Source organism: Psittacula echo (assembly GCF_963264785.1).
Source record: "Psittacula echo genome assembly, chromosome: 11".
Taxonomy (NCBI): domain Eukaryota; kingdom Metazoa; phylum Chordata; class Aves; order Psittaciformes; family Psittacidae; genus Psittacula; species Psittacula echo.
Window position 1 is genome coordinate 16193959 of NC_137746.1, and position 18139 is coordinate 16212097.

Here is an 18139-nt window from a genome sequence, read left to right on the forward strand (position 1 = left end):
CTCTGAGGTGTTTGCTGGGCCATTTGCAAAGGGTTAATGTAATTGAACATTCAGATGTAGGGAGAGGGGGGTTTGGGCTAAAGAGAGCAAGAAGAGGTTCTAGGGAACCTGTAAAGTCCTGCTCCAGGGAGTCACTAGAGTTACACACACAACTCAGGCTGCAGCCTCAGCTTGACTTGGCACAGGCTGTGCAAATACATCTTCCACCAGTCATTACTTTTAGGGATGCAGTGGGCTATTGCTGTCTGGGAAATTAAGCGCTTCAGTTAGAAACTGATGCTGTATTATTGTCAGCAGACCTCATACACTGCAGGCTCTCATGCATTTGTACCAGCAGCCTCCACCCTGACCCAGAACGCAGCTAGAAGTGGACGTGAGGCTGGCAGTGGCAATAAGACCAACCCTTTCTCTGAAGAGGGAGTTACCATTAGGACCAAGAGGAACACCTGTCCATGTGGGTTAGAGATGAAGCTCATGCTGCCAAAGCTAAAAGGGGAGCTCAGCAATCAGTATCCAACATCAGTGACGCTCTGCCTACAGCATCAGGCTGCCCATTGACGTGCCAACAGCAGCAAAGTTACTGTGCTGAATTCACCGTAAAGCAGCAGAAGCTTACAAACCAATGTGAAGCATTATTGTTAAATTCAGAGGAGATAACACAGTCAACACGTCAGCATGGAGAGATGTTGACTGGTACTGCTCATCTCAGAGGAGCTCCAACATGTTCATTTAGAAACCTGACAATCAATATATCCTACAGGTACTTCTGTCCCTTGAAGCCACTCTTTGATAGGCAACTGCTAGAGTCATGAGCCATTTCACAAGAACATCTACAAAACTATGGAAACCAGTCCTGAGCAGAACATTTCCAGTACTACAGGAGTCACCAAACAGAATATTCTGTTTCATTGCAAGAGACCAAGTGCGATTCAGGAAAGCTTTCTATGTAAAGCTTGAGAATAACAAGGGTAGAAGTGGCGATGGTACCTCTTAGAGGGTTTATTACTGTGTACACAAAGGCATTTCTCTCCTCATGCCAGGCACAGCAATGGGTGCAGGCAAGAGGCTGTGAAAGGACCTGGGCTCAGCACTAGAAAAAGCAAGAGAGGGATTACAAAACTGTTGCTTGTAGTCTCAGCTTAAGCCATTAACCTGCGTGACTTCTGTGGAAATGACTTGTAAATGCTCAGTCAGCAGTACGACTGAGTTATACAGAAAAGAAGGAGGAAGGGCAGATCCAGAGAGAAATACACATATATACCAGCACTACCTTCCCCTACAGCTTGCTATTTATTGAAGAAGCAGCAAAAGCTCCGATGCACTTCAGAATACAAACGCTGACATGGAAATTCAGAGCCCTGAACTGCTTCCAACAGGGAAAATATACTGACCGCAGTCTGTTTGGAGGTCAAACAAAATCAATAGCCTTTCTCTCCAGTCTGTCTCTAAACTAAGCTTCTTTCAAAGACATCCAGAGAAAATGGATCATCTTTTGTTGTTGTGTGTGGTGTGGGTTGGGCTTTTGTTGTTTTGCCTTTTTTTAAGTGGTCAAACATTCATATGAGTATAAGAAACTCCTTCCTCCTGCAACATACTGAAAGGATTGTATAGAGGTCAAAACTGCCCATCAGTTTTACTACACAATAGATGAGTTATCCACTTCTTGGGAGGAAACCAAGCTGGAAGCCGCTTAACACTCGGTTAGAGAGGAAAAAATAAATCAATGTATTTGCTTGATCGTGGTACGTTTAAAGCTGGTTGTCAATTAGTTCAACACAGTTTGCTGTTACAAAGCACAACAATTTCGCCCCAGGAGCTGAAGTTTGCTGCGTTTCCTCAGATTCCTCCTGCTGAGAGACAGATATTGGCTGCAGACAGGTCAGGCACTGAGGAGGAGGAGGAGAAGTGAGGCTGGCAGTCACAGCGCAGAGTGAGAGTCAGTGAAAGGGAGCCTGACATCAGATACAGCAGGACTGGGAGTCCTTCCTTCCACTCGAAGTACACAATAAACCAGATTTGTGTCTAGAAAGGAGTAGAGATGGTAACTGGCTATTGCACCAGTACAAAGTGTGCCTCTCCACTCCGCAGCATGCACCTCTGAAGATAAACTACAGTTTATATACCCCTCTGCAGATGGTATTGTCTTTACATATGTAAGTTAGTCACCCCAAGCTGAGGGAAAGAGCAGAAGGACCAAAGTGGTAGAACAAAAAACTTTACCTACATCTGATCTTTTAAATAATACAAATTCTTTCAAATCTCAATACATCAATCACAAGGTGACAAAGGAGGGACAAACCACAAAAAGCCACTTCCTAAGGGTCCCACTGAACGCATCCCAAAGGAGAACCACTGCATTCAAAGCAGTGGACCACTGGTGACTTTATCTGCCAGTTCTGTTCCAATAACCTGTGTTGAAAGATGCTCACCTAATCACAAAGTAATGTAGGCTGGGAAGGCTCTCCAGAAGTCATCCAATTCAACCCTCTACCCCAGGCAGAACCATCAGGGCTAGAGACCATTGCTCCTTAGCTGTGCTACAGCTCCCCTTCAACAGGGTGCTCTTCCTAAGAAAGACAACATCTTTGTCTTGCACCTAATGGTGCACATCACTGTGTCAGAGATGTGGCTGGAGAGGGACAGACACATCTGCGGCTCACTTGGGCCCCAGCACCAGTGAAACAGAGAACAGACGTCAGCAGGAGTGAGCTGCCCATGGCCATGACCATGAACTTCTGTTGTCCCTGCAGCCATGGTCCACAGAGGCACACTGACTCACATTGACCCAATGGGCATCCCACTCTGCTGGTGTGTGCTGCTGTCAGTACCTATACTAGTTATTAAAGCTACTATATATCTCTTACTCCCATTCTGAGTGCACACCAGCACCAGCAGCAATGTGCATCCTGACTCACCCACCACCCTCAGCACTCACAGATGCTGCAGGAAGAAGAGTTTGTTCCACCGGCTGCGTAAAGGGCACCTCATTTCTGAGTGAACATATTTAGCATCTTCTCATTAGGATCTTAGCTTCTTCTTGTGCCCACACAGGTCTAATAGTTCCAGCACTAGAAAATCCTGGCAAAGCTCAAAACAGGTTACAGCAACAGTGATCGCCAAACGTTCAGCTGAACTCATGGTTGCAAGAACAACCAAGGCTGGTAGCTGGGAACAAAAGTGCAGTTTCTTTGCAATGCTTTTTACCTCCCCTCCTCCAGTCTTCCCAGGTGGAACAATTCACCCGGTAACTATAGAGCTCTTACATTTGCTTGTTAGCACCCCCAAATTAGTAGGTGTAAAGTCAATATCCTTTTGCCTATTTGCTCCTAATGAGTCACCAGTCAGAAACTTAGCTTGAAAAAAGAACGGTTACAAATGCAGATGCAGAAGCAAATGAAATAAAGGCCAGAATCACTGCTGAGCAAATGCTGCACAAAGGCAAGGGGCTGGGCACACCACGCAGCACAGGACCATTGTCACCAGCTAAAACCTAACAGCTTTGATTTGCCTCCCACTGGCTAAAATGGTTTGAAATGCAAGGTCTTAACAAAGGTGCAAGACACAGGAGGAATGGGAAGCACTGCTGGGCACTTAATCTCCTTTCAGTCTCACACAGGAGCTCCAGGAATGGCTCTGCTGAAGGCGGTGGAGTTTCATGAGTGTATGGAAGAGGATAATCAGGCCCCAGTTCTAACAGAGACCCAGCCCTGTGATCCCTCCATGCAACCAGCAGAAATGTTATTTGGGATTTATACTGAAGTTTCCTTTAGGCAAGCACCTTTGCTGCTGGAGCATGGGACATTGCTGATCCCAACAGGACAAGACCAGCTTTCGGCAGCTGTGAAGTTCACCCTCTGCTTGGCCACGTTGTGTGATCTGAAACTAGGAACCCAAAGCAGCCGTCACGCTTCTTCGGCACTCACCCCTGCAAAACTCTGCCAGAGCAGTAACAGGGGTTTTGTGGTCAGGATATCACTCAAATCCATACCCAAAGAGGGGCATGGACACACTGTGAGCCTCGTGACTGTCCCTGGCCAAGCACTGGGGCCATCTGAACATTATCTTTTTATATTTATCTGGTATTTACATGCAATCCTATTCTTAGCCCTTCCTTGCACACTGAGGTCTTCATTGTTGCCAGCAGCTGTTGGGTCATGTCCCCTGCTGCTAAAGTTCCCCTTGCACATCCCACCACCCATTTCCTCTCCTGCTTGTCCCTCCAGGAACACCAGGTATAAACCAAACCATACCAGCCCTGCCAACTTGAAGCCAGGACCCCAAACCTACGTCACCTACCATATGCTCAAATGCCAGTGACTTGCGTCACCATCGCGCTGCTTAGGCACAACATCTGCTCCTTCTCCATCCCACCAGCCCAGCTCTTGGATGAGGATCAGAAGCCACCAAGCACCATTGGAGAAGGAGGACTCCTCTCCACAGCACTACCTGGGGCTGATTCCCTCCAGCCAGCGCTGCTGCCATCCAGTCGTGATGGTGGGGAAACTGCTTGCTGGAGAAGACCCAAAACACATCGGAGCTAGAAGAAGGCAGAGTCATGGCAGATGGCTGGATGTTTTTCTTATTGCTTTGGGAAGAAAGGTGCCCTTTTGTCAGCTGTGAATACAGAGGAGGAGAAGGCCTTTTAGGCATTCATTTCAGCTCTCAGATACGAGAGCAAAAGAAATCTGAGCACTACGCAGTGATTCCTTAAGCTCAACCATTCCAAGCAGCATCAGCAAAGGACAGGCATACCCCCAAAGTGGCTACAGCAGAAGTCGGGGACACAAAGCTCAGGGGACATTTAGAAGGCCGCAGCTCCTGTGTCACCATAAAAGCATGAATCTGCTATGGGCATTCAGAAAATACTTAAAATCCATCAGGGACCGATGCATGCACTACTTACTGCTGGCACAGCTCATTAAAAGGGATGCTCACAGAGTGCAGCCATGCGACCATCTTCCTCCAACCCCAATATCCCCTCTCTTCCTGACAGTAAGGAAAAATAAGGGTTTATTTTTTACTGGGCCTTCTCTCTCCCTTCACTTCCAGCTTGCCTTCCCCTTGTAGCGAGCGCTGAGACCGCAGACGCTCTACACGTGTTCTCCTCTGCATCCGACTGGCAGGCAGTCTGGAAAATGCCAGTATTGGAACGGCCTGAATTCAGCGGTTTCTGAATGCTGATCGGACACTATTTCGTTCAAGCCACAGATAGTCATTTTTGGGGGGTATTTTCAGCTCCCTTTTTGCACTCTTCCACATTTCCAAGTGTCATGCATTAGCAATTTCTCCTCTTAGGGGTTTCATTATTTTTCGCCTTTCTGCCGAGCCTGAGGCTCGGTGTAGTTTTGTAGGGGACCAGGCTCTTCCCTCCTCTTCCAGACGGCCACACAATGCTCCTGGTGCTGTTAATGTTTGCTGTGCTCCACCTCGCAGCTGCGGAAATTCCTGACTATCTGGTTTTCACAAGAGCCAAGGTGAAATCTGAGTGATTGAAGTGCCTTAGTGTTTTAGAAAGTCTAACACCTTTCTTGAGGAAAGCCCAACCTGGAAACGGGAATGGTCTCACAGCATCTAAAATCACCAAGTAATTACTTCTAACCAAACTACCGATGTGGTCTCCATTATCACCATCTCTTCAGCATCTTTCCATTCGCAATGCTTTTATCCTGACAGCAAACCTAAGAGGTGAGGAAATGGGGCAAACCCTTGGTTTGAAGCTGAAGGAGGGACACATAAGGACATTGAGAGGACAGAATTCATGCCACTTTGTTGTATGTGAAGAGCAAAGGTCCTTCTCTCCACTTCCTAGACAGCCCAGCCTCAGTGTCCCACCACCTAAACTGGGATGCTCCAGCTGAGTGACTTGGCCAACACCACCAGCATGAAGTCTCCTGCAAAGCAAGTTACTGACTTTAAGCCTCAAACAACAACCTTGTGAGATCCCATGTTATCTTAAAGCAAAAGGGTGCTCTTTGCACACCAAGTTCTGAATTCCTTATCCTGCCTTTAATTAGGCACGTTCTTAACTGCGTTATTGACATTTTTCATTTCCTCCAAACATTTCTTATGAAGGCCAAATCTCAGCGGCCGCTTGACAAACACACATGGCAATGTACACCAAAGCCAAAATCTACAGGACAGTTGATGAAATTTTCCTTCTCCCTCTCCAAAGTAAAAGCAATTTTAAAAACCTTTCAGAAATGAAGACTATCCCATTCACAGGGTACTTTCAATTGCATCCAGACTTGAATTCATGACTGGCCTAATGCTTAGATATGGGAAAACCTCAAATACCACAATGCAAGTCTTGATAACAGACACTAACATAAAATAAGTGCAATAAACTCAAAGGAGCTCTCCCAGCATTTGTGCACAGAATCACTCATGGCCCAGAAATACATTTAAAATGATGCAGACTTCTTCCAGAACTTCATTATAGAATCATAGAATGGTTTGGGTTGGAAGGGACCTTAAGGATCATCTAGTATCTACCCCAGGTACAAATTTCAGATAGGAGCAATCTTTGCACTAATATGCACGATGCATTTTCAGAGCTATGGAAGAGGAAAAGAAGCCTTAACTTTGTTTCTGTGTTATTTCATCACAGCCAAGGAAGAATATTTAGTGAAGCAGCTGCTTGAGCTACGTGGAAAAAAAAGCTTTATCACAGCAAGGCAGGAACAGATAATATCATATTGACCTGTCTTCAGGGTCTGGCATTCACATTTTCATAAAGTGTCTTGGAAGATAAATCACTATACTAATAATATTTGTATTGATTATCTAAACTGAAGCAGCAATCGACTCCATTGTCTCACTTCCTCTTAAATTGCTCACAGATGGGATCCTATTTCCTATTCTGCATTTCTAATGGGAACACTTAAATCACAGCACAGAATTATGTACACACACAAACTGTTAACAAAAACCTCTTTATGACTTGCATGAAAATAAAGATTTTTCACTTTGTAGCTCACTTCCCACTCCACACAGAAATCAAAAATGACAAATTATCAGCAGACCTCAAAATTACTTCTCCTCATTATTTCTGGGCCCCTAATATTTACTGACAGACAGGCCTGTATTTTCCAAACCCTCATTAGTGATTACAGAGACTTGAAGTTTGGACACAGAGCTGAAAGGTGATGATGGTTTTTTCCCCTGTGAAAGTCAAGGCTCTTTAAGCTATCTCAAGGTCCAGAAGTAGGGAAATAAAAAAGTCACTATAGTGTCAGAGGGAAAATAAACAGCTTCTGCTGTTACTACAGGTACAAAACAGGGACTGCTGGAGAAAGAGCTGAACTTCAGATGTGAAGCTAGCCACAGTGGGAGTTTGGATTAGCAGTTATCAAAACCAAAAGTAAAGGAAATTGGCAACAAATGCATTGTTTGAAATAGGTTTGTTGCAAATCAAAAAGCAAAAGGCACGGATTTTTCTTCCCAAGCTTTTCATCCCACCTAAGCAGAGTTTTCCCCTACCCCAGCACAGCCACACAATACGGCAGAATCAAAACCAAAAAGGTCTTAAATGCCAATTCAAACAGCTGCTGAGCCTTTCACAGTGGCTTGGAAGGAGAGGGCAGCCCAGGCTCCTCACTGCCCAGTACAGCCCCAGAGCTCCAGCTCTGGTTCAACAAAGCAGGAGCCGGCTGCAGCGCGTCAGTTTATCCCCACTGCCCTGCTGCAGATGAGAACGGGAGACATTTTAAGGAATAAAAATAAAATCAAAACAAAATAAAGCAAGCAGGGGATGCTGGGCAAGAAGGGAAAAAACAGAGCTACAACACAGCAGCTGGACGGCGCAGGCTTCTCTGGCTCAGGCCAGTCCCCAGGACCCATATGACTGTACAGCTGCCATGGTGAATGATCATCCCTTGCGCTGAGGTCAGCTCTGCCCCCGGGCTAAGTAAGTGAAAATAAATGGTTGAGAAGATAAAAGGTCTCTTAAAAAAATTATTTGTCTTGTTGTCATGTCAAAACTGTAATGGGAAGAGACTGGAGGCAGCGATACGTCCTTTAAATAGGAAACAGCCATCCTGATGGTTCAGTGGAATAAATTACAAAGCAAATCACAGTTCGTGCCTGGCATAGGGCTGAGCAGGACAGCCCCTTTGGACGTACCTGGTTCCTGGGAAGAAAAGTAGTTTTCTGAACATCCAGCCCGTGGAAATACAGCTATATTTAACTAACCCAAATGACACTTGGGCTACATCTCCTGCCTTTCTTACAGGTTAATTCTGCTCCTTCCAGCCACAACGAGTTCAGTTTTTAATTCCCGCTCTTCCCAGGAGGGGGATCAAAATTGATTTTTAACTATTCTAGGAAGGGAAAGAGTTAATCAGGTTTCCCAAGGCTGCTTGCTGTTAAGGTGCTAGAAATACCAAGGGGAAAGAATGACTTGCTAAAGATGGGACAATGGCACTGGTATTTTGCATTTGTTTCCAGGCTTTGAGATAGAACAAATGGGAGTCATTAGTGAAATGAGTTTAGGGAGTTCTAAATTAGCTGTCAGGCTGCCAAGCCCCAAGAAGTGCTATGTCAGCCATTAATTCTGGAGAGCACAGGCTTACCCAAACCTAGGAAGGAATCCTGTAAACTTTAGAGTCAATTAAAGGAGGCTATTTCACTATAATATTTTCCACACATATTACACCTCCTCATGGAACAGAGCCCACTTCTACCACAAATGAAATCTCTGGCGGGCTGCAGCATGGCTGATGTCTAGACAGCCGTAATGGGCTCTCCATGGGCTTGTCCACTGGCATCTCTGGGAAGCTCCTGCTAGAACAGCAGGCGGGACTGCAAGCTGTGGAGTGCATCACCCAGGCTGGGGTGGCTGCAGGAAGAAGCCACCAGTCTCCTCAAGTTCCTTGCACATCTGTTCAGGGTGTGATACCCTGTACCAGGAACACCCATAGCACGCAGAGGTAATGCTTGGATGCTGCATGTGCACCATCTCTTGAATTTGCTTTCCTCCTGGGTGTGCCTGATCCCATATTTGTTGACACCCTGCTAGCAAACCCATGCTTTGTTAACCTCCCGGCCCAGGAGCACATCTTCAGTCCTAAGCTAAACCCTACTGGGCTCAGGGGGAGTCTTCAAGTGGACTTCGCTGGCTCAGGGTCCATCCCCTGTGTGACCGAAGATGATGAGAAGGAGCAATGTCATACCTGTGTGCTGCCCCTCACCTGGGGTGGCTTCAAACAAAGCCTCCCATGTTGCAGACAAGAAGCTCTATAAAACTGATGGCTTATGACCTCCTAGGGGATCCAAGAGGTTTTGTTTAGACTGTGATAGAGTAAGTCTATGGACAAAATACCACCAGATAGCAACCTGGAACTTATGTGTATACCATGTCCCAGCCTTCAGAACACCCAAGCACTTGCCATGATAAGTTACCTCCACAGAGAGGGCAAGCCCAAAGACCCTTCAGGCCCCCCTCACATCTCTCCTGATGGCTATCGCTTCTCATCGCCCCACAGGACTGCAGTAGCTGGGGATAAATTAAAACAAAAATCACGTGGCTGCGAAATACAAATGAGGCAAAAAATGCCTTCACCCAACCAAGAGAGCTCTGTCTCCCCAACTGCGCCGGATACAAAGATCGTGAGCAAACAGGATAGAATGTCTTCTGCCTTTTGTGAAATGAAAATAAATGAAAGGATCTAAGGTTTCAGGTCACTGATCCCTCTCTTCCCTATCTGTACCATTTATCAGAGGTAGAATATAAAGGTTCCAGGTCCTTTGCTTTTTTTTTGTCCGCACTTTAATGGTTGTTTTTTCTCCTTCCCCCTTTCATTTTCTGAATGAAAGGACCACTTAGGAACCTGTAAAGTAGTAATAAGCTTATACCAGGAATATTATTTCTCTGGGCCAGTGCAAACTCTTTCTGAATAGGTTGAAGAGATTAAAGTAAAAATGCAATCTGTAAATAGATCAGTCCTTTAATCAGTTTATAGTGTGTTAAGAGATAATATTTTGCTCACATAGATCATCTCTGTTATCTGAAGATCTCAGAGCATTTTAGGAACATCAATTAAGCCAAAAAAAAAACCCCAGCCTTGGGAGATAGGTAAGTGTATTTAGATTAATTAGCATTGTTGTGAGCATTATTATTAGATTTAATTTAGTCCAATAATTGACTTATCTATTAAGGGATTCTAATTCATGTGAGAAGGGCTCGAATCCATCTGATTAAAAGAATTACATCGACTCAATTAATTCTATTAACTGATTTAATTTGCTATTTAATAATTCGACACATGGGGCCAGATCTTGGCCCTGAAGAACGCATAAACCAAAAATTACATGCAGGAATTATTATGCCAGCAAAACTATGCATTGCGGCACACGCGTTTTTCCTTGCACATGGCATTTGCAAACCCGGGTAAAACATTCCAGGGGTTTCCTTAGGGCAGATTCCCCCAGCTTTGTGATACCTTCTCTCCCCAAACCAGGGCTGGCAGGTCATTGTGCTCACTCAGAGTGGCTGCCTGGAAATGAGCAATTCACTGCCTGAGAGCTGCCACCTCCCCGCTTTTCTGGACATTCTCTTCTACCAAGAGGTGAGAAGTTTTACAGAAGTCAATAAAACCTTGCAATAAACCTAACCTCCCTTCAAAGGCAGGGCAACCCTCCCACGCCAGCCATTTGGAAGCTGTATATGTGCAAAAAAAAAAAAGAAAGAGAGAAAAAAGCACCTCTTCACTTGGACACTGTTCTGTAACCGGCTGTGAATGTATGGGAGGAGAAGGGAAAGAGGTGCTAAAATGTTATTAGCTCCCTCATCCTTACAACTGGCTGGTGCTAATTGCTGGTGATGAGCACTGTGGACCCCAGCCACACAAAGCTTCCCCCATTAAGAGTGACTTTGTGTCACCCTTGCCTAATGTTACCTCCTCTTAACGGGACTGAGTTGTTGGGAGAATTCGGGGCTGGAGCCAGCTCATGGGCACCTTTCCCCACGTCTCTTTTCTCAGACATTGGCTCTTGCTCGTCCTCCCAAAGCCTTCCCCCGGCTGCAATCCTTAGGACATCAATCCACATCACCTCCAGCATCATCTCCTTTGCCAGTGGGGACAGGGTTAAAACAGTGGAGAAGTAGTGGGGCGATGTGGTCAAGACAGGAGCTGGGCACTGCCCAGTGCTGAGCATGGCTGTGACCCACCGTGCCAGCACAGGCACTAGAAGAGGGGAGAAGAGAAAAAGGGCAGGAGGCAAGGCAGCCGTCTGCTGCATGAGAGGAAAGGTGTCGTCCGTCAGAGGAGAATCCGACCAGCAAGACAGAGATGTGGATCAAAAGTTTGCAACTGTTGAGATCCCCAGACCTGGTTTAAGCCTCTCTCTGGTCTTGATCAAAGGTTACTCCATAATAATGCCGCGGGGGGGAGGGGTTCCCAGCACATAATGAATCCTGTGTCATTGCCTTTGTATCCAGTTTTGGCTGTAACACAGATGGTTCTCACTTCAGTAACTCCGACATCTCTCCCCCCTTCATTATCACAGCTAGGAGCTCTGCGTGGTCACATCCTGGACCTCCGTGTCCCACCTCACTGTCTCCCCGATTATCATGCTCTAAGTGTTCCCGTGCCAAGCAAGATGATGAACAACAGATTTCCATAACCTTTCAGCACGGCTAGGGATGGGAAGGCTTTGCAGCTTGACGCCTCAAGGAGTTTTATTAGGAGACGCAGGGGAGGGAGCAGGCGGGGTGTCAGCAAATGACCAGAGCACTCCGGGTTGTTCCGAGGATGCCAGCAACCAGGAGCAGAGATGGTTTGGTGGCAAGAAGAGACACGGGCACCGGGGAGCTCCCCAAACGGGCAATCTGAGGCTCTGCAATTGTGCAGCATCACCACCGGTCACGAGCAAGCACGCTCCTGTGTGAGGATTTGTTGTTCAGACACGATTGCATATGTATGAAGGGGACAAGATGGGCTTTGACACATAAATTAGCACTTGTCAGCTGCTCACGGGCACACTTCCCTGCTGCACCCCACTGTAAATGCTGCCTTCTTTTATGGAGAGGAAAACGACATCTCGTTACCTGACAGTCACTGTGGGCAGGAGGGTTTCCTGGGAAGCCAGCAGCCAGCACACAGGGACTGGTTTACATATCAAACCTTAAGAGGATGAATGCAATAAAATGACACAATAATTAGCAGCCAAGTGGCACTTTCCACTCCTGCTTTATCTGGAAATTTGGGCATGACAAAGGACAAAGTTGATGAGGCCTCAGGGCAGGGCTTTCTCTGAGAGATGGGGTGACTGCACACAACAACAACCCTCCACAACAGCCGTGGGGGTTCATTTCACACCAGCCAGGTGCTGTCTCTGCTGTCACCTCCCATGGCATCACGCTGGCAGCAGCTGCCCCCGTGCCAGGCACAGTTGTGTACCTCATCCTGCCTGGAGCTCCCCGAGGGAGCAACCATTCCCACAGTTTGACCTGCCATCATCGCAGCCCACCTCCACCTCACCAGTGCTGCACGTGAAATCAGCCTCACGTGAACATGATGCCAGCTAACGCACACACACACACCTCTGCAGCAATGTATGAACACACAGGCTGTACAGTCATAAGAGAAAAAGAACCAGTTTTCTGAACAGACCTAAAATCCTTCCAGTAACGAACCTGAGCAAAAGCATCCCTGCCACAACCATCCCAAAACGTACCAGAATTACAGAGTTCTCTCATGATTCAGCCTGCTAGCAGCATTTGTAAAATGTTGTTTGTGTGCAAATCACATTGAGAGTATGGAACAGGGTGCTAGCCCAGGGGATGGTTCAATTCTTCAAGTTCCTGCAGGATCCACATGCCCTGAGATTCAACTTATGCTCTGGGGTACTCTCAAAGTTCTGACGTCTGCTCAATTCCAGTTCAACCCAATATCCTTCCATCTAGTGATGGAAGCACTATGAGAGTGCTTTACTGAAGCACTAGATTCACCCAACTGGAGCCCAGAGTTCATGGGGCAAGAACATCCCCCATCACCAACCGGTGTATCATGTATGAATTACAGTCGACGACACCGAGCTCATGCATTGGGCAGAAAAAGACTTTTCCCTTCAGCACCATCATACGCTGATAAATTGGAGCATGACATGACTGTGGGAACTGCCTGCAGCTGGGAGCTGGGCTGACAGCCTGCTCGGACACAACTAGTGTTCTTAACCTGGACAGGTTTTTTTCCCCTTTTATCCTGTTCTTTTATTGCTCTTCTTATTTTTCTCCCAAGAGGTTCTCAGCCCACCATCCAGGACTAAAGCCTTTGACCTGCAGGCTGGGGGATCCCAGTAAATATTCTTACCATATTTATCTCCATCTTCTCCTTTGGCACTGATCCTCCTGCCGAGCACTTGGATGTGTTTCCCACTTGTCCTGCTGTAGAGCTGATAGAGCCGAAGCTGCTTCCTGCTCACGTCGTCCCTCGCTCGCGTCTGGTTCTCCACATGTATCCGAAAATCTACATTCTCCTCGGCAGCAAACATCTGGGAGCAAATGGGGAGAGAGGAGAAAACAGAACAAACCATGAGACAAAACAAGCAGCTTAGACAGAAAGAGCACATACCAACCTGCCAACGGGCACATGGCACAAGAGGACTCTAATTTGGCTGCCCTTCCCTTGACAGCTGCAGTGTCAGGCACTCAACATGTAACTCTAACCAGAGCTGGTTCTCTACAGGAAGCCATACCTGGGGTTTTACAATCAAATTGTAAGGCTTTTCTTGAGTAAAATCTTCTGCTCGGTCCTGCTTTGATTTAATCCTGGTCAGTCACACTGGCCATAAATTAGGCTCTCCATTGCATAAGCGTAAGTTCTACCAGGATACACGCACACATATGGGAGAAAGGGGATGGACAACTCCATTTCAGAGATTTTGTGCTTCACCTTCAGCAGCTGCATTTATTCCCCGATTAACTGCAGGTGCGAAGTCAAGGGGAAAAAAACTGTTTATGCTGACATTAGCAGACTGGACTCTAGCTTTGCACAGGCATAAAATCTACTACAATCAAAGTGTCATCTGTACATGGGCACTCTCCAGCACAACTTTTTGCCAGCTCTGCTTTTCAGTGAAGCCAGCTCAGTGGTGACCATCCATGGATGTGCCTCTGTCCACCTCAACAGGGCCATGGCCTGGGGTGAGATCACAAGGACCAGCGAGAGCCAAACCAGCACATCCAGCCACGAAGCCAGTATCAGCAGGGGTCTGCTCACTTGAGCCATTGCATCTCTTTTTTCTGCCAATGCATTAAATTAACCTTAGTTTAACACAGCCTTAAAGTATTACCAGAAACTTTCTCTGACACTTTCCTGGAGGTCTTGTTTCTTATCTTAACTGTTCCCAAGAAACAGGATTCCTGCTTTTGCTTCCAGAGACTCATCCTGCCTTGCCCAAGGTTAGAGGACCAGACAACCCAGACCTTCTCAGGGGAGGCTGAGCAGCACACACCCCCAAAAGCACTTCACACCCAAACAGTAGGAAAATGGCTCCATGATCTGTCCCCACAGGCACCTGCACCACAACATCCACACTGCTGACTCCAGACTCCCAGATGGACAATATTTTGGTGGCAGACCCCCTTCACAGGACAATAAATCAATTGGAAACCAAAAGCAAAAGATCATCGAGTAGCACACACACCACACGAAAGGCAGTATTTAATTTGACCAAGACAAAGACCAAAGTCTATTCATTGTTGGTAACCTATAAAGCTGTGTACCACTTGCATGTAAGAGACAAAACCCACCATAAAATAAGAATCACATGAGAATTTAATGACGCCTAGCTTTGGGACTGGCAGAGGACCAACATTTACTCCTAGCAGGGTTACTACTTCTCCTCCTAACATATTCCCATTACAGCACACTTGTCCTCCCAACCTAGCGTTTTGATATATTGGTGTAGGGATGGAGCTGGCAATCCAAATGAGAAACGGTCAATAAATCCTCATTCAGGTCTATTCCAGGCTAAAACACATAAAAGCAAGTGGCCACAACACACAAACCAGCCCCACTTCAGTCTCCCGCATATGTCATCTCATACCAGCAAATATTTTGAAGCCAAATACTCCCTGAAAGTCAAAACCTCAAACAGAACTTTTTAGCATTTCCAGTTATCGAGTAGACACACAGATCAGCAGCAGGAGGAAAACTTTGGGCAGGCAGTGCTGCTTAGCACCAGACCTTCACTAAGCAACCCAAACAAAAACATTATATTCAACACAGTGGCAACAGCAATGAGGTTCACAGGGATGTTGCTGCCTTTATGAAATGCTGGGATTATGCCATTTGAATCCCAAGTCCTAGAAGGGAAAGCAATTGAACTCTCCCATTTTGCTGTCAGAAGTCAGGAGGAGACTGCAGGAGCTAAACACATGGGCTGAGAAAAGGGAATTCAGGGTCTAACCAGACATTTGAGGTGATGAGAGAGGTGACAGACAAGAACTGCACAATTAATGGGAGCGATACTTCCCCTCTCAGAAAACCAAGGGGGTGCCCCTCTCAGGGTACCAAGAAGCTGTGACCCAACACTGAGGATGCAAGTGGAAAAGCAGCCCTGATACCTGCAGGAGGGCACCGTGGGATGCTGACCAAGCTCATTCCTGTCCCTAAGCCAGGTTCTGCTTGCCTTCCTCTCCCCAGGCACCATGGCTGTGTCTGAGCACAGCAAGCGGGACTCGGCTTTAGACATGAATAATATTAATTTCTTCTTTTTACTTCCTACAGATTTTCTCACTTTATCTTCAAATTATATTATTGCAAAGGATGCTAAACTACTAAAAGTAGGGATGTTCAAGTAAAATGTTGACAGCCTGCCTTGTACCCACAAAAGCAAGGCTATTTGCAGTTAAGATTCTGGCTCCATCATTTTAAGATTTAAAACAGATTTTAAATCAAGATGACGTCGCTACATTGCTTTCACCACATGTTAATGAATTTCACATTTTTCTAGGAAAGGAAAAAAAAAAGACAAAACAGGTGGGATCTGAAGCGGGGGGAAGGGCAGGTTGCTTTGCTTTCCTGGAAACTTCAAACAGAACAGGCAATCTGTTTTCCAAAACATGTTTTAATTCTCTATTTTAGTTGTCTCTCGAGCACTCACATCACAGAGGCCCCAGCCGCAGTGCTCGGGTGGACCTTGGAGCACCCATGGAGCCATAATGTGCTATGATCAGCTCCCAGCATGGCACAAACACGCCTGCACACATTTGTCACAGTTCTCCTGCCCCAAATCAGCTAATAAAGCATGTTCTACCTTCTCAAGAAGGGCATACTGCAACCCAGAGGGATGACATCTCCTCCTGCCCAGCCAGCATCACCTACAACCCCAACACCTTGTCCAAGCCCAGCAGTAACTGGATATGCAGGGATCAAAGGGAATACAAACCTCACAAATGAAGTTAGCCCAAGCATGTACCACTCCATCACTTCTCCAGCAACACGCCCAGCTCTAACCTGGGGAAAGAAATCCTGAAGGAGGAGCATGCTACAGGCTCTTGCAGCTGACCCATCCCCTGGTCAAGAAGCCACGGTCCACAGCAGCAGTGAAACCACCAGGATTTAGCTGCTGCTTAAAGGTAAGCTCAGACTTAACCACTCTGCTGAAACAGGATGCTCTGCTGGAGCGTGGCCAAGGTGAATTAGCTGTGCCAGCCTGGGCTGCATCTGGCCCGCAGCAGAGCATCAATACTCCAAAATAAAATTTCATGCAGTGTTGATTTCATGAGATAAAACCTATTTGATCATCGTTGAAATCCATTCTCACAGTATCCCTGCCCTGAAGAGTATATTCCCTCAAGCAGTTAACTTTGCTGAGATAAGAAAGTCCATTTATATATACCATAAGACAGACTCTCTTTCATAAATCTCAAAAAAAATTGGTAACATATGCCTCCTTTGGTAACACTCACTGAAGAAGGTCACCTAAAACCAAGTCTATCCACCCCCAAACACATTTTGACAATCACAACCGCACAAAAACAAATGCAGAGATGTCTTTAGTCCCATTCCCACATGAAAACTTAAGGGCTTCCAATTCTGTTCACCAAAGCAATAGGAACTTTCTTTTTTCTAACTATTAATATATTATTACTGCATGTAAAAACATGATACACAAAATGACAACCTGGGTTTTTTTGGCCTTTCATTCTGACCATCCACACGTCCATGCTGTACATAGCAAAACCTAAAGATTCTGGATCCAGAGTTCAGCACAACAGGTCCCTGAAATGAACAGCAGTTTGCACCTTTTAGCTCCGAACCAGCAACATACCCTGCCGGATGCTCCCTGGGGATAGGAAAAGGATTTCCTGCATCACCCTATCTATCTCCTCCAGCATTTTGGTGGGATTTGGGGTTATACTGTGGACTATTTTGCAAATATTTCCAACTGGTATGGGTCATCCTCTGTGCAGGACAACTTCAGCATCTCAGGATAGTAGGTTTCATGTAACTCCATCTCATTCTTTGCCAACAGTTTATGGTCTGCAAAATCCCAATGGTTAAAACAGAGCATCAAATTTGGTTTCATTTTTATCCTTACTCTTTTTTCATTTCCAATCAGTTCCTCACCCTTTTACCATTTATTTGTCACTATGTCTTTCAGTGATCACATACAGCTACACAGATCATATGTATTACAGGTGGCAATACAGATCTATGCAAGGGAGTGAACAACACCCCTTTGAAAAACAACCATCACCTCAAGCAACTGAAGCATCAGAAATGCCTCACTCCTGAGCAGAAATAGCTCTCCCATCCTTCTGTTGTACTTGCCCAATCATTCAAGGTAGGAGCATTTAGTCCTACCTGCTTTCCAAACAGCCACAGAAACCAGAAATGACATCTGTCTTCAGACACAGCCCACACTGGGAGATTTTCAAGTGCTTTTTTTGCTGAATGATTCTGAAACAATGAGTGGATTTCATTCTAAATGTCTTTACAGCGATCCTTCATCTTAAAGAACGACTCTCCTATTTGTGAAATCCCAGATGGAGAGCAAGGGAAAGACCATTTTGCTGATGCAGCCTAAGGCTTCACCATTGAGTAATCCAAGAAACACTCAAGAACAGCAAAAGCCTCTGACAGCAGCACCGTGATGTTAGTCCTACACAAGCTTGTGCCACATCTCTGCA

At 46.0% G+C, this 18139-nt stretch overlaps 1 protein-coding gene across 2 annotated transcripts in view; it reads right to left on the minus strand.

Moving 5' to 3' along the window:
- FGF18 (fibroblast growth factor 18) overlaps positions 1-18139 on the minus strand; it is a 71406-nt gene that overhangs the window by 30412 nt on the left and 22855 nt on the right. For both annotated transcript variants that reach the window (XM_080627137.1, XM_080627136.1), the window contains one exon: positions 13311-13491. In XM_080627137.1, coding sequence (XP_080483263.1) covers positions 13311-13491 — 181 coding nt within the window. The remainder of the gene's footprint in view (positions 1-13310; positions 13492-18139) is intronic.